We start from the raw sequence: 16,700 nt of genomic DNA on the forward strand, positions 1-16,700 counted from the left end.
TGGAAAACCCGATCTGTGGGAATGTACTCAACAATGTTTTTACCTAAACGCTGGCATTGGATAACCTTGTGCCTTGCAAAGTAAATTCAACGAGTTGTTTGATTGTCTGATATTTACACCAAACTTATCCTGCATATCAACTTTGGGTGCCACACTGCCAACAGGTTCTGCAAGAAAGGGTTATCAAATACATGAAATCAAAGATCTGTTCGAACTACGGATCTATTCACAATGCCCGCGGGTTCTCAAAAAAGTTCAGTATGAACTGCATGTACACCCATCATCTGGAGTTAACTTTGAAAACTGCCTGTAGAAGGCGAAAGAGAGATATATTGTACCTATAAGCTGGCATGGGATACGACTGAGCTGGACACAGCAGACTTAGAGGTTGACCCAGGGGCTTGTCGAGCCAAGTGATGCGGTCTTTTACATCCACCTTGGGCGCTACACTGCCCACAGGCTCTGCAAGTAATATAAGTGCACAATACTCGTAATTTCTCCAACAAAACCTAAGTTCTACTGAGAAAACTGCCTGAAGGCTTACCGGGCGCTTGGAGTTGGAAAGGATTGAGCTGGACAAAGCAGATTCAGGGAGCTGCCCATGGGCTTGTCGATCCACTTGATCCGATCGTTGGGATCCACTTTGGGGGCCACACTGCCCACAGGTTCTACAAAGATTTAAGGGGGCTTAGTGAAGACATTGGCTTTGACTTGAGATTTACTGCCTAAGGGTTGGTACCAATTCTGACGGCTATTACTCACCGGAAGGCAGGCACTGGATAAGACTGAGCTGGACAAACTATAGCTAGACTGTGATCCCGGCCGACCCGGGCGTAGTTAATCTCATCTTTAATATCAACTTTTGGGGCCACACTACCGACAGGTTCTGGGAGAAATTCACTCTTTAATAGGTCTTCCTAAGCTGAATGATACCTGAATGTTGGACAGCGGTATTACCTATAGAACGGCATTGGATACGATTGAGCCGGACAGATGAGAGCCTTGGCGGCGCCCATACGAGTCCTGGCAAAAGTGAACTCATCACGAGTGTCTACTTTGGGAGCCACCGAGCCAACTGGTTCTGAGTTTAGGAAAATTTCAAGTTAACTCTTCGACATACAGAAATGAATGTTGGTGGAGGGTATCGAAACTGGGCCGTACAGATTCAATGGGCACTGTTTGTTTTAAACAATTAGGGGAAATATTCCCAAAAAGCATATACATTGAATGCTGGGATAGAAAGAAAGGAAACCCACCTAACGACCGGCACAGGATAAGCCTGACCAGGACATTGCATCGCAAACGCGCTTTCCAATTTAACCTGCATCAGTTGAAACTTGTCGTTGATATTGTTGATTTTTGGCGGCACAGAGCCAATGGGTTCTGAAAAATCAAGTATGGTAAAACCCTCAGGAAGTGTCAATAAAAAATAGTCTGAATTGGTGTTGGGATGGGAAACGCATTACCTATTTATGGGTACTGGAAAAGCCTGACCAGGACATTGCATGGCATACGTGGTGGCCAAAGAAACCTCCATTGTGCGAACTCTTTCCAAGAGATTCAACTTTGGAGGAACCGAAGCAACGGGCTCTGGGCGAATCAAAAGCATTAGGGTTTCAACACTGGGGTAGTAGCCAGGATATCTGCCCAAATGTTGGAAGCTGAGCTGGAATAGGTTACCTACCTAATGGGAAAGAGATATGACGTGGACCTTTGATGCCAATTATCTGAGCTGGCGAAGGAACCACGTCCTAATAAACCTAATAGAAACCTTATGCAGCAACGCCCTGTATATGGTGTTCCCAATTAATGGCATGCAAACCTGTAGGCTGGCATCGGATATGACTGCGCCGGACATAGCAGGGCGAATCCGATTCCCCGGGCAATCTCGCGTGTCTGTAGTTTGTCTTGGACATTTATTTTCGGCCTGACAGAACCAACGGGTTCTACGAGCAAAAAATCAAGCAGAGTCACAGGAGTCAAGGAAGAAAACTGTGTTATGATGATGTTGGGAAGGGGAAACCCACCTGCAGGACGGGGTAGGATACGACTGAGCCATGCACAGGAGTGCATAGCTGCTGGCCAGCTCTACGTCTATGAACTGGTGCTTATCTTGGGGATTCACTTTGGGTCGAACACTGCCCACGGGCTCTAAAATTTTAAGACGATTGCTTCTATTGTAACTGACTGAATGTGTTTAAAAGTAAAACCTCTCTCTGGATCTGTACCATTAGCGCTTATATATAAATTAGCTATCCCCATGTTAAAGAAGGAACCTGTTCCTTGACCTAGAAGTTGAAAGTTACCTAGAAATTGGCTGCGGATACGCTTGAGCCGGACATAGCAGACTCAAGCTCAGCAATCTCTTCACCTTTACATGTTTCAAGTCATCGGAATTGGAGATCTTGGGACTGACACTACCAATTGGTTCTGGAAGGGGAAATCGTTTCGTTGTACAAAATACCCAACCCCATTGTAATCTGCCGATGTGGGAGTCAGGGACATTCTTGCAGAGCTGGAGCATTTACCTAAAGAAAGGCTGCGGATACGCTTGAGCTGGACAAAGGATACTCAAGTCCTGACTGCTCCTCCCCTTAAGATGCTTGAAATCCTCACCAGTATTTATCTTGGGGCTGACAGTGCCAACAGGCTCTATAAGGAAGAACACATTGGGATTGCTCAAAGAACTTCAAGTTTGTGTTATGCCTGAGCTGGGAGGGGACTGACTGAAATAAACAGCTGAATTTACCTATACACAGGAACTGGATAAGCTTGAGCTGGACAAAGGAGCGTAACACTAGCCTCCAACTTAATCTTCACCGTCCGCGAATCGTCGCCTGATGTGAGTCTTGGCCCAACGCTGCCAACGGGTTCTTAAAAGGCCTTTTAGATATAAGTTCTGCTCTAAATTGCTAGACCCTGCCTGAAGTTGGGCATAAGAGTAGCTTTGTTACCTAAAGAAGGGCACTGGATAAGCCTGAGCCGGACACATCAGTGAAACGCTACCCATCATGGGAACCCGAGTGAGAGTTATGTGCTCCTGGTTGCCATTGCCATTGAGCTGAGGACTTACACTGCCGACCGGTTCTGTCGAATTCGGGATATAAATAAAACGGAAACATAATCTACTTGGAAGCCTAAGTGTTGGGTTGGGTTTAGGTTTACCTAAAGAAGGGCACCGGATAAGCCTGTGCCGGACAGAGAAGCGTGGCACTGGCCGCCAGATACACCCGGAGAATTCGCGACTCATCGCCGCTGGTCAAACGCGGTCCAATACTGCCAACTGGCTCTGGGAAATGGAAAGCGGGAAGCCAACATTGAATTCCCGAATGGAGCGAATGAGAGTTGGGATAGGCGGACTCTTACCTAAATACTGGCACTGGATATGATTGAGCTGGACACAAGAGGGTGGTGGCTTGGCCAGCAGAGAACTGAAGCACCTTAATGTCATTACCAGAGAAAAGTCTGGGCGCCACACTCGCAATGGGTTCTTGAAAGAGGGAGCGGGTGGATTAAACAAATAGCAAGGATATTACTGAGGTGCAATCTCAATTGGAAACTGACGCAAGTTGGTCTGGGTCTGGGTCTGGATGTAGATTAATCCTACCTAAACAGGGGAGCTGGATAAGCCTGGGCAGGGCATAGAAGGGTTTGACTAGAGCCTTCGTCTCCCGTGAAACTGCTGCTGGTCAGAGTATTGGGAAACTTGGGGGAAACTCTGCCAACTGGTTCTGTGAATGAAGCGAAATAGTTCAAAGTTAATAGCCTTACATAGTACAATGCCAATAAGTAAAGATATGGAAGATCTATGGAGTGACTTACCTTGGGAGCAGTTCAAAGGAGACTAAGAAGTGAAGTGAAAGTGGCCAACGACTGAGACATGAATCATTTGTTGTTAACTCGGTGTTAACTCAGTTAACTCGGATTACTTGAGAACGGACCACACCTACTCTATTTGGCTTTATTTCAAGCTCTCAGCATTGTCGAGTACCCTATCCCAACATTCAGGCAGTTTTCAATTTAGACTTAGGTTACAGCAACAATTCTTTTTGGATATTGTATTATAATGTTATTATTTAGGTATTTAGGTATTTTAGGAATATTTAAATATTTATATTTGCAGTACATTAGCATTTACGGTGCGCAAAGAAACAGATTTTAAGCGAAAAATCTTTTTGATTGCACTCTAAAAAAACAAGAATTGTTGCTTGTTTGTTGTTTTAGTTATATTTGTTTGGAAACTGCAAACCCATTTAGCTTTTAATTGCAAACAATTCTTTGAGTGCAAAATCCAAACAATTTAAAATTAAATAAGGTTCTAAAATATTTGAAATATGATTTTATTTCTTTTAAATTTTATAAATTAGAATTGTTTATATAAATTATATATGCTTATAACCAACAATTATATAAAATATATAACGTAGAACTACTTAATATCTTAATATTTCAAACATTTTATGAACATTTGAATAGAAACAAATCATTATTTATACACTATTTATATTAATAATCGATTTGTATCTTTTCTCTTTGAGCTATGTAAGAGAAAATTCCAAAGGATACTTATTATATTGGAATTATAAAAATTTGTATTTATCTAATGGCTTGAAGTTTACAATTGAATTTAAACATTGTATCATTTGAAATTTACTCTACAGCAAGAAAACTTCAGTTATCGATGTCTTTGCAAGAAATTAATATGAATTTGGTTTATTTTGCAAACATTTAACAATTGGTAAGTGCAAAATGGTCAGAAAAAAACAATAACTGAAGTTTTTGGTTCCACTAGTATGAGCAAATTGGCCAACTAGGCGGACTTACCTGTGATGACTAAACGTCCTTTTGTGGCACTTAATCGGGTTTCTCCAGTCAGACGATGCTTAGTGCGGCACTGGTAGCTCTTGTATCCGTCCTCGGGTCCAACTTCGCGGATGTGCAGTTCTCCAGAGGGCAATACCAGATACTTTCCATCTGATATGTTAATGTGTTCAGATAGAATAAATAATATGTTAGTGATGAATTATCGGCTAACTTGGAAAAATCAACTTATTTATACGGCGAATAAAATCAATTAACTAACATGCATTTAATTGAATTTATTCGCTCTACATTTGAAAGCCACATGGAAGGTGCAAATATTTTCATTTTGTTGTATGTATTATTAAGCAAAAGCTTAAATGCCATTGACTCGTTGACCATGTAATGTGACTTTGAAATGATTACAGCTAAGTTAATTTCTATAGACTAAATGAGAGCCCCTTATAGTTATTTTACACAAGCTTAATTAAAAATTTGTTATTCATTTAATTTATTTTAGTCTCATTTAGTCTTTGTTTAGGAAATGTACTAACTATTTTATTTGGATTGAATTTGTTTTTACAAAGTTCCAACAACGCCAAGAGTTTGTAGTATAAACAAATAGAATAGAAACCGAAAGATTGAATGCAATCCATTTACATTTTGTTTGAATATAGAAATATTTTTAAATTCAAATAGTTTTACTTGATTTCTTTAATCGCGAATCTTCAAATTCTTTGGCATTGTGCTTAGTTCTAGACATGCGTTAACAAAAATGCCAATAATTTTAGATGAAATGCATGTTACACATTATATGTTATATATACTCGTATGTTTATGGTATATATACAGAAATGGACTATTCACTTGAAATGATTTGTATCTACAGATTTTTACGTGGTTGACTGTTTATTAGCATTTTTGCATATATTTACACTACGCTACGTTCAACTACATGAAGGGGTTTCGGCTTCTTTTGGGCAAGTCAGGAGCGACTCATGGATGTTTGGAGGGGAAAACAAAATAGGGTTGGGATGGGAAAACAAAAAAAAGGAAATAAAAAAAGAAAAGGTGGAGAGAAAAAAGGAAAGACACAAAGAAGGTCATTCGAAAGCCTAAGCAGCGCTGAATTTCTTTCTGTAGAATTTCTTTGAGAGCTCTAAAAAAACCACATTGAGACCAGATCGAAGCGAACAGAATTGGATAGGGGACGCAGGATGTTACGGAGGAGTGCAATGCCGAAGCTCTTAGTCTGTAAATTACCGCTTTCCGCGATATCCTCCTGAGGATAAATAACATGCTCCTCGTCCTCCACCCACGAGTCGACCACTATGAAATCGGCCACAAAACTGGGAATGTGGCACTTTAGGATGGCGCTATTGCCCCGCAGTATGGACTCGTCCATGACATTGACAGTGTAGGATTGTGGCACAACTGCAAAGTTTACGAAGAGATTGTTTGAGTAGGACGTGGGGTTAAATCATAAATATAAAGGAGGCGCCGCAAATAGGATCCCCATTCATGTAACTGAGCAAACTGAGCACAACTCTACGAGACTCGGGGTCCTACCAGTTATGTTCTTCGTGAAGACCCCGCCCTCGGTATCGATCCAGTCGGTTATATCTATGTGATCCGCCACAAAGGAGGGCGTCTGGCACTTGAAAATGGCCGCATTGCCTTTGATCACATACTCGTCGTAGACTTGCGACTCGAAAAACTGCTTCACCACTGCAAGAGGTGCAAGACGGGAGGGGAAAACTTAAATCAGGACTGGGAAGGGTCGTAGTGGGTTGAATTTGTCGTACTCTAACTCTAACTAAGCTAATGCCGAAAATCGTAATGGTTACCAACGGAGTCGTCCGGGAGGGGCCGCAGGATCTCCACGCCCTCCTCGTCGATCCACCCCTCGACATCGATGAAGTCTGCCACAAACGAGGGCACCAAGCACTTTAAGGTGGCGGAGTTGCCACGCAGCACAAACTCATCGATTACCCGTGTCTGGTAGAACTGGTGGACAACTGAAGAAAATCAGAGCGAACTTAGTGAAATAATAACTGAAGAAAACGGGGAAGGGTTTCAGGATAGTTATAGAGAAGCCTGAGAGAGCTAAGTGAAAGAAGCCTGGCCAAGTACCCGTCTCCGCGGCATTGTTGGGATAGTAGTTGCGACCCTCCGAGTCCAGCCAGAGATCGACGAAGACGAAGTCGGCCACGTAGGAGGGAATCTCGCACTTCATCACCACGGAGTTGCCCCTAATGACGTACTCATTGTCCGCCTCGGACTCGTAGCTTTGGATGACCACTAAGCCGAAATAACGAATAACGTAAGACAGTGTAAAAAACTCGGGTTGGGGGTTGAGGGTCAGGAGGTGGAAAATGGGACCTTGTGTCTTCTATCTGCACTTAACCGAAGAAGTATGTGTTGCTTAAACTGTACCATAGGCAGTGGTGGCATTGTTGCGCCACAACTCCATGCCCTCCTCGTCCAGCCAGGCCTCAACCTGCACGAAATCAGCCACAAACGAAGGGATCTTACACTTGACCACCGCCGCGTTCCCTTTAATTACGTACTCATTCTCGGCCTCGGTTATGTAGAACTGTGAAACGACTTTGAATCGAAACAAAATAATAAGTAAATCGAAAGGAGGGGATCACTGGGAATGGAAATGCACTGGGCTGGAAATTAAGCATAAAACTATTGGTTGAACATCTTGGCCTCGCACCGTAATTGTCCGAAAAGGACAACACATTGCCCTCATCATCGATCCAGGACTCAACTCGAACAAAATCGGCCACGAACGACGGAATGGAACACTTCAGAACGGCAGCATTGCCCCTGATAACATACTCGGTCATAATCTCCGCCTCGTAGAACTGATTTACAACTGCAAAGGTGTTCATTAACGAAAATATATAGAAAAGATTGGAGAGAGATTGGATTGGATAGGAAAGAAACCCCCACAAATCGTTGACGTTGCAATATCATTAGCCCTGCCATAGATTATACCATAGTTCTCAGAGGGTCGCAGTTCGGTACCCTCCTCATCTATCCAGGATTCGACACGCACAAAGTCGGCCACGAACGACGGAATGGAACACTTGAGAACCGCCGCATTGCCCCTGATGACATACTCCATCAGGATATCGGCGCCGTAAAACTGATTCACAACTGCGATTCGAAAAGGGATAGCATGGTGAAATGAAACAGAAGCTTAATCGAAATAGCTTAAATTGAAAGGGAAGGAATGGGAATGCTGCTTAGGACTAACTTCTAAATAGTTTCAACGGTGCGGGACTGTACCAAAATCCTCTTCCGGAGCGTACTCAGTGCCGTCACTGGCCACCCAGGCCTCAACGCGCAGGAAATCAGCCACAAAACTGGGAATAGTGCACTTCAGTACCGCCGTATTGCCTCGGATTACGTACTCGGAAACAACCTCAGCCTCGTAATACTGATTCACGACTGTAAAGCAAGAGCTTTTATGAGGAGGAACCAAAATGAAATGAAATTGCTGATGGAAGGAGTTGGGTGGGTAGGTGCGGGATGGGTTCTGGATAATCCTACATAACCATTAAGTTTCGTTTAGAGTGCATGTGTACCCGTTCCCTGTTGATCGCCCAGCGAGCCGTAGAGCTGGCCCTCTTCGTCCTGCCAGGATACAACCTGCACAAAGTCCGCAACGAAGGATGGAATCGAGCACTTCAACACCGCCGCATTGCCCCTTATGACGTACTCGTTGTTCACCTCCGACTCGTAGAACTGCTGCACAACTGGAGGTAAGTTCACACAGCCACTGATTACTGATTACATAATGATGCAATGGTATGAAGGGGAATTGGAGGGGATGACACGCCTACAGAACCCAAGTCCAAGTCCAAGTGCAAGCCTTGCGTGCGGCGGGCGTGTGAAAATGTGAAGCTAGCTAATTGAAACGAGAGTGTCTTCTAACAGCGCAGACAATAATCGCGGAGTGCACTTAATGGGACCCTAAGCTGGCGACCTCCGCGCTTCCCTGAGAAAATCTCCGGGCAAGAGGTTAATAATGGTTCTGATAACATAGCTCATCAACACGCAGTCACCCGAGAGATAGCATAGATAAACGCAAAAAAATAAACATAATAGATGCAGGAGGGAAAATGGTTAGGTACTTATCCATAATTCTTAGGTGGCACGCAACTGTACAAACCCTATGTATAGCTAGCCCAAAATGTAATCAAAAAGTTAGCCAACAAACCGTATTCGCTGCCTGGCAGAAAGTCCTCGTTCTGATCGGTGTGCCAGGAGACAACGCTCACAAAATCGGCCACAAAGGAGGGGATTTCGCATTTCAGGACCGCCGCATTGCCGCGTATTACATAGGCCTTATTTACATCGGTGTCGTAGTATTGGGCAACGACTAAAACAGCAATGGCAGCAATCAAATAAATGCATTTGCGTAATAAAACCGAAAATAAATCAAAATCGGGTAGAACTGAAAACGAAACTCTGACGAATGGGGAAGGCTACGACGAGGGAGCGAAGGATTCTCAACATTTTCTTGCCTAGACAGTGTTGGTTAATAAGTTATACTTTGAGTTCGGTGTGTTGTATATTTTACAGTATTTTGTAATTAGTGTGCGAAGTTTTCCCAGTTAAGAAGTTAACTGCCCTTGCACTGTGCACAAGTGTTTCTATGAGTTTGCTTTTGCAGTGTTATACAGTAGTGGTTAAAGTAGTGCTAGTTTTCTAAAAGCTCACAAACAGAGACAGTTCTTCTAGTCACACACCATATTCAGTGCCTGGATAGAAATTCTCTTGCTCGTCACTGTGCCAGGATATAACATTCACGAAATCGGCTACAAACGACGGAATATCACATTTCAATATGGCGGAATTGCCGCGGATGACAAATGCCTTGTGTATATCTTCTTCGTAGTGTTGGGAAACGACTAAACAGTAAGGAGAAACGATAATAGTGGTGAGTTTCAGATTTAAATAAGGAATGAATGATTTATGGAATGAGGGGATTGTCTGTGAAACTAGAGGAATTGCGACCCCAGCATGCTTTTAGTAGAGCAAAAACAACACATGTATCCCATCTGCATCTGCAGCTCGGATCGCACCGTATTCCGCGCCTGGAAAGTAGTTCTCCTCCTCGTCGGTGTGCCAGGATACGACTTCGACGAAATCGGCCACAAACGATGGAATCAGACACTTGATGACCGCCGAGTTGCCTCTTATAACGTGCTCCTTGTTTACATCCGCTTCGTAGTACTGGGCAACCACTGGGAAAAAGGCCAATTATTACCTAATTTGTCCAAAATATTCTCACAACCTTGAAAGTTCTTGGGAGCTGAGTTCCTGGAAAAATCTGCCTTTATAGCCACCTTCTGGTCGGAAATTCATTAAACGAAAAACCCTGAAACTATCATCGCGCCGCTGCTTAACTGCCAAAATTTAATTTCAATTAACCAACCAATTTTTTTACGCCAGCCCGTGTTCTGTGTGTAGACCATAACTCATTTCGGCCAACTAGCTGCGGGCCAGCTGGGCAGAATGTTTTCCTCGTGTGCGCCTTATTCACACATAAGCATACTATAAAATGGTAAATTCCTCCGGTTAATAGCAAGCGAAAGCAAACGACAATAATGATGTCAGGCTTCTGGAAAGTGGGCTGGTCGAGGTGTGCTGGCTAATTGCCAGGGAACACGTCAGTCGGCGATGAGTAAGCGGGCGGCATGGCTCCGACATAATTAGCTAAAATGTGCTCAAGTCTGGCCCATCTAGGGACTCTGGCTCCATGGAAGCGGAAGTGACTGATATCCGGGGGAGTTGGGTCTGGTCCATAACTCTATCAGCTCTAAATGGGCTGACAGTTTCATCTTCTGCATCATCTTCGTCGTCCCAGCTGCCACATCTTCCTGGGGAGCTGTTTAAGGGTGATGAACAGACATGCACGGGCATGACAGGTACAGTCGCCGACAAAGCATTGCGACGAGAGGAAAGCAGCGAAAACGAACCGATTAAAGTGAAATGCCAACTTGCATTTAACTCCCCTAAACGTTGCAGAGGTCGACTTAAAAATGTGGGAACAATAAAGCGTGCGGAAGATTTTGGTAATTCGCGTGGCGTTTAATGGAAATCCCGTGAAAACTTGGTTTTAATTGCCGCAGGCGTTGCAACAATAAGACAAACACACAAAGGGCTTAAAGACTGCAAAGAGCAACTAGACACGCAAAGGGAACCGGCAACTGTCTGCTATGAACTCAAAGTGCCACGTAGAGAAGATGCAACATACGAAACCAACGCAGATGGGTCTTCATTTGGGCGAACCTGCAAAGGAAATGGTAAACTTAGGGCAGTGCGAAGTCACCTGTTGGTTTTCTAATTTAAATGTAATTTTCTAATTACTGCATTTCATTTTCATTTTTTCGACCGGCTTTGAAATAAAACAAGTTATTTTAGCCTATCGTTCTCTTCTTATTTTGATTGTTGATAGCAGATAGCAAGCTGACCATATAAAATGTATTTAAAAACTGTTTAAAAAACAGTTAACGTTTAATTAAAAGTTTAATTAAAGTGGAATATGCAATTTGTAGACACTTTTATTATATAAAGCGCACATCTATGGAGAGTTCTTTAAAAATGGTATTCTTTATTAATCACTTATTCAACATCAGTGATAACTTCGGCATATTAATTGGTATACACTTTGCACTGCCCTTCATTTACCTCTGAACCCTGCTGACTTACCGGCTCGCACATGTACGTCCCGGGAGATGATGGATCCGAACTGGTTGCGGGCCAGGCAGGCGTACACCTGGGCATGGACCTCCTGGCGGTAGTCCTCGGCGCGGAACGGAGGGAAGACCAGCTTGCCGTCGGATGAGATCTGACGCAATCCGGGTACATCACCCACTGCGGTGCCGTCGCTGCGGATCCAGATAATCTCGGGCATGGGATTGCCGCTGGCCTTGCACTCGATCTCTGCGCCCGTGGAGTTGGAGAAGTCAATGCGGTTGGTGGGTTCCTTGAGAAAGACGGGTCCTTTTTGGTCGGCATCGGGGGGATTGGCAGCCAGGGTCTGACTACCACCAGCTGAAATGAAACAAGAACAACGCCGCCAATTAGTAAATATAATAAGATTGCTTTTTTAGTACTAGAACTGGTACATAGGATTGCCGGATTTGAGCTTAGATTTGAATTAGATTAAATTGAAGAGGTGACAGTTTTATCCCAAAATCTCTTCGATTTCTATACATATTACTAATTTGATGTGCTTGCCAGCCATTCCTGCACTAGCTAAACAGACACTTGGCTACGCTCCACGGTCAGAACTTCCGCAGCGGAAGTGCATTGCCATATTCATGTCAACAGTGTGGCTATTGTTCAGCCATGGCTGTTTGACAATTGAGGGCCATGGATCAGTGACTCCTAGGCACAGTACCGCCAACAAAAGCCGTGTTCAGTATGGAATACCTCATCTGCCAAACCAGGCACAGTTCCACTTTCATTTCCACCCACCGCCTACGACGACAAACAAAAGACAAGCATGCTGAAAATCGTTCGTTGACACTTTGCAGACTCCACCCACTTCCACACTGGGCTTCATTTGTTGAGTTGATGCCGTCAACTTTGCATTGGCAAACGCTTTTAGACTTCATGTATGCATCGTCATGGCGCTCGGAATTCTCCCATCCCCCATTTCCTTTTACAAAAAGGTGTTGACAAATTTTTGTGCTGCGACACGCCCACCAAACGCCTCTTCTCCCATTTATATAAATCTCAGGGCGTGGAGCTGCAATTTGCCTAGCGCAAAAGCAATTCTTGATTAGCATCGTCCCTGCAAGTAATTTGTATTCTGCAACCGGTCAACTTAAGGTCCCATATATCAACAGTAGAATATATGTTTAGCATATAGAAATATATGTAATTCCTAATACACTTGGACAGCTTTATCATACCCATGCATCAATTATTTATAAATATTTACATCCAGCATCTCAGAACGATCAAAGGAATACAATAAACGTTGGTCAATTTTTGAGTAAGCTGAAAACAAGTTAAAAATCGTATGCAACTGAAACATAATATTTCAAACCGGGTTCCAACTAAATTTTTTCATACTAAAATAAAATATGAAAATATACTGTTGCAGTTTCCAAGTGCTATAAACCAAATAAATAAATCAATTAATTCACGTAAGGTTTTTGTTAAGTGAAAAAAATATGGAAGGCACACCGGAAACGTCGCCTTCGTATTTAAATATTAATTTCCGTTCTAACAATAAATCTTGTGTTCAAGGTTAGACACTTCCATTTATAGAATAGGAATCAGTTAGATAGGATAAATTTACTTTTATATAAGCTTTTGTCTTCAAGTAATTATTTTAACTTGACTGCAATTTAACTGATCTTTATGTTTTGATTAACAAGTAACAATTTTAAAACGTTACATATGTATATTTTAAATGCGATATGAACTATAGTTTCAGAACAGACTGTATCGGCAAACACAAGGTTACATAAATATTAATATATATATATGTACATATATATATGTGTATTTCAGCATATGGTGCCCATTCGGAATCAAGAGCGTAAAATCTTGGATGGATCGGGTGGTAAACATAAAACCAGTGGGTAGAGTAGAGTAGGGAAGGGAGAGATGAAACAGGCAGAGCGAATTATATTTTGCAACTGTTGAGCACAACTGAGATCATTTAAAAAGAAAATATTAAAAATCCTTAAACATGCATTCTTTATGTTTCTTATACCAATGTCCTGTACTCCACTTTTTTTGGGTTCATTTTATATACGAACGTTTTATTATATCATCATTTTACGTTACACCTGCTCCCAGTTTCAGTTTTGCTTCGGAGCTGCAGCAAAAGCAGCAGGTGTGTTTTATTTTACCTTTTTCGCTGCCAAATCTAAAGCTCTGCGAACAAAAACACGCAGAACGAAACCGGTTAAAAAGCCGGCTTTAAAGAGCAAAAAAAAGCAAAGTAAAATAAGGCAAAGCATAAGCAAAAGCATTTGAAAGCAAAAGCAGAACTGCGATGCCAACGTCGGCAAAACTCAAGCTAATCAAGCACTTGAATTTTTGTGTGCGGAATAGTTAACTTTTTCCGCCTCGCAATTTTCCACTCAGGCTGGCAATTTGCAAAATTTTATGATAATTCTGCTGTGATGATGAAGATGATGACGGTTGTCTTACTTTATCAAGCTTTAGAGTGACTCAGCGTGGGGTGCTCAAATTTATATTGTATTTAATTGGGTAGACAAAAAGCGGGCTAAACTTGTAAGGAAATCAACTGGTAAAAATAATAATAAGCTTCAGTTAGAGGAGTGCCTCACAGAGACACACGCAATTCGAGAGGTGCTAACAATTACAAAGTTTGGTTTTTTGTACAGCCATTAATAACAAAGGTATAATCATCGATATGTATTTCCTCCCCATCGAAAGGCTGCTGCCCACCTAATTAACTTATTTGGTGGCACATACAATCCCCTAACACCCCTTAAGCTAGGAAATTGGAAACTAATAACACCACAAAAACATACACAAAAACAAAGAGCCCAAAAGTTCAATAGGCACACACGCATGCCCCGCCCATCGAAATTAGTCCACATCACGCACTCTTGACTTCGAGGTCAGAGGAAATGGAAGGAACTGCCCAGGATGGATATCACAATCGAATATATCCCCCCCTTTCTCAACTCCATGAATCTCGGCTTTTTCACCGCGATTCAGCCAGCAAAAGACAGAAACATCTGCTCGGGAGTTCAGAAACCAGTTCGACAGCTGTTCAGCGGAGGAGTACTGCGGCATTCGGGGAACAGGTATCGCTATCGGTGTCTCAATGCCAGCGTTACCCACTCATTCATGCGAATCGCTCGGCATTTACCTACACACTCGTCACGATCAGTCACAGTCCACAAAGCATTATCAACTCAATTGCTCGTGTGGACATATTAAAGCAAATACAATTTCAGCTACACTGGGAAAACTCCATTAAAACGCCGATCTACGATTGCACTGAATCTACTGAATTTAAAGCGGTGTGCTCAGTCATATACATATGCCTATAGTTAGCTCCTTTTCTCAGCTTCTTTATTGGAAAAGATAAACATTTGGTAAAACTACTTATAAATATGATTAGTAGTAAGCAAACAAAAAGAAACCAATCACATTAAACTTCAATGATGATAAATGCGCATCTAAAGAATCTTTTTTAGCCTGGCTATAAATATATGTATTTTTTTTACCAATGCAGAACATGAATAATTTTAAACTTCCAGTGCACAGACTCCAACTAATTGCGGTATGCGTGACACACATAACTGCAGTCGCACTGCCCACGCGATTCTAACAGGTAGCAGGTAACTGGTATCTGGCTGAATAGACGCCTCCAACCGCCGACAAGTGCAAGTCACCCGTGGAAAGGTCCGAGACCGCAAGATACCCGCAATCCACCCGTCCGCCTCGCCGGCAGTCAAAAGATGACAGGGCACCTCGGTGACGAAACGCCGCACTCGACAGAAGCTGACAACGGGAACACCACAGGGAGGACCAGGGAGCGACGAAACCGCAGCCAGGTGCGAGGACCAGGAGCGGAGGAAAACGCCGTTAAGGCGACAGGAGGCAGAAGTGGGACGAACTGGAGCAGGCCACACGGAGGATGGACACACTTCAGGGCAAGAGCGACGGCTGGGAGTGATGAGGATGACAGTAAATGCCAGGTCACAGTGGGCCATTGTCGGGGCTTAGCCATTTTTATCATAATACGTTATGATAACCAAATATTTTATTCTGGTACTTTAATTATTTAGATAAATAGCGCCGCAAATGAAAAATCATTGGCAGTTTGAATATCATGAGGTGCTTTATTTCGAAACATTTTGTAAGGCTTTCAATTCTATCCTCACTCACTACCTATTACTACCTATTACACATCGCAAAGTGAAATATTGCCTTGAATTCGGTTTCCGCTTGGATTTCAATTTTCGAGCAACAATCGCAGCTTAAATACCACTGTCTTCTGAGAGAGACTCACATCGGGGGCTGCACAGTGGGTCCATAAAAGAGAGTAGAAGAGCAGGAAGAACTTGGGGGTGGATTTGTTGTCTAATTGAAAGCGTTGCAAAACATTTGCGGAAAGCAGACAAAAGTGAAGAAGAGCACACACGTGCTTCATTTTCAGTAAGTATAGGAATTTATCTCAAAGATGCACAATGCGTTAAAAAAACTTTGCAATGCGATGTAGAACTTAGAGTACAGATCCATAGAAATACTTAGATCAATTTTAGAAATGTTTGAGAACGTGTTCTACATTTCCAATCTTTAAAGAGTCTCGCATGCAATCTTCCTATGGTCAGATAAAGGTAGGTTCTTCGACAGAAGCGTTCAAAAAATATATGTACATATACACATAATGTAGCCATGACAAAGGAAGACCAACTGCAGACGTGTTTTGCATATAAAATCGAGTTGACGTCGTCATCGTCTCGTGCGCATTAATTAAGACTTCGAGGCAGACAGTCAAAGACTGTTGAAAAATACGTATGTACAATTTAAGTTTAAACACTTTTTTGTCGCATGCAGATTATGGAGATGGAATGATACAAAGCTCCAAAAAACGTGATTAAGCAAACATGGGGAAGGTATGTACATATGTACATATTATATATAGGGCTCCAATCACATCCCGCCTTCGAAATGCCGGGACGTGCGCGATCGCATCCATAGATGATGTGTGCCGATAAGTGTCAGTTCTCCGAGGCTGTTGGACTGGAACTGGGATCGCTGGATGGGTGGGGCCATGAACATACTTTACACATTTTTATGACGACTTGATTCCAATCCATTTTTAGGGAGCGCCAAAAACGATGTTAATCCTCTAACCCCTTGATTTTTAA

General features: G+C 42.7%; 1 protein-coding gene across 50 annotated transcripts in view; it reads right to left on the reverse strand.

Moving 5' to 3' along the window:
* Positions 1-16,700, reverse strand: part of LOC6528407 (Down syndrome cell adhesion molecule-like protein Dscam2) — a 61,264-nt gene that overhangs the window by 35,895 nt on the left and 8,669 nt on the right. For 23 of the 50 annotated variants that reach the window (XM_039371532.2, XM_039371548.2, XM_039371551.2 and 20 more), the window contains exons 3-6: positions 11,533-11,877; positions 6,648-6,818; positions 4,825-4,974; positions 2,955-3,087 (exon numbers count right to left, since the gene is read on the reverse strand). In XM_039371532.2, coding sequence (XP_039227466.1) covers positions 2,955-3,087; positions 4,825-4,974; positions 6,648-6,818; positions 11,533-11,877 — 799 coding nt within the window. Of the gene's footprint in view, positions 1-43; positions 168-338; positions 463-762; positions 887-1,256; positions 1,384-1,466; positions 1,591-2,027; positions 2,152-2,306; positions 2,431-2,749; positions 2,874-2,954; positions 3,088-3,165; positions 3,290-3,607; positions 3,732-4,824; positions 4,975-6,063; positions 6,235-6,369; positions 6,529-6,647; positions 6,819-7,236; positions 7,408-7,522; positions 7,685-8,100; positions 8,263-8,399; positions 8,571-9,034; positions 9,197-9,566; positions 9,729-9,902; positions 10,065-11,532; positions 11,878-16,700 lie in introns of all 50 variants that reach the window. The other 27 variants (XM_039371555.2, XM_039371574.2, XM_039371569.2 and 24 more) reach the window with 21 other exon arrangements.

Source organism: Drosophila yakuba, chromosome 2L (genome assembly GCF_016746365.2).
Source record: "Drosophila yakuba strain Tai18E2 chromosome 2L, Prin_Dyak_Tai18E2_2.1, whole genome shotgun sequence".
Classification (NCBI taxonomy): domain Eukaryota; kingdom Metazoa; phylum Arthropoda; class Insecta; order Diptera; family Drosophilidae; genus Drosophila; species Drosophila yakuba.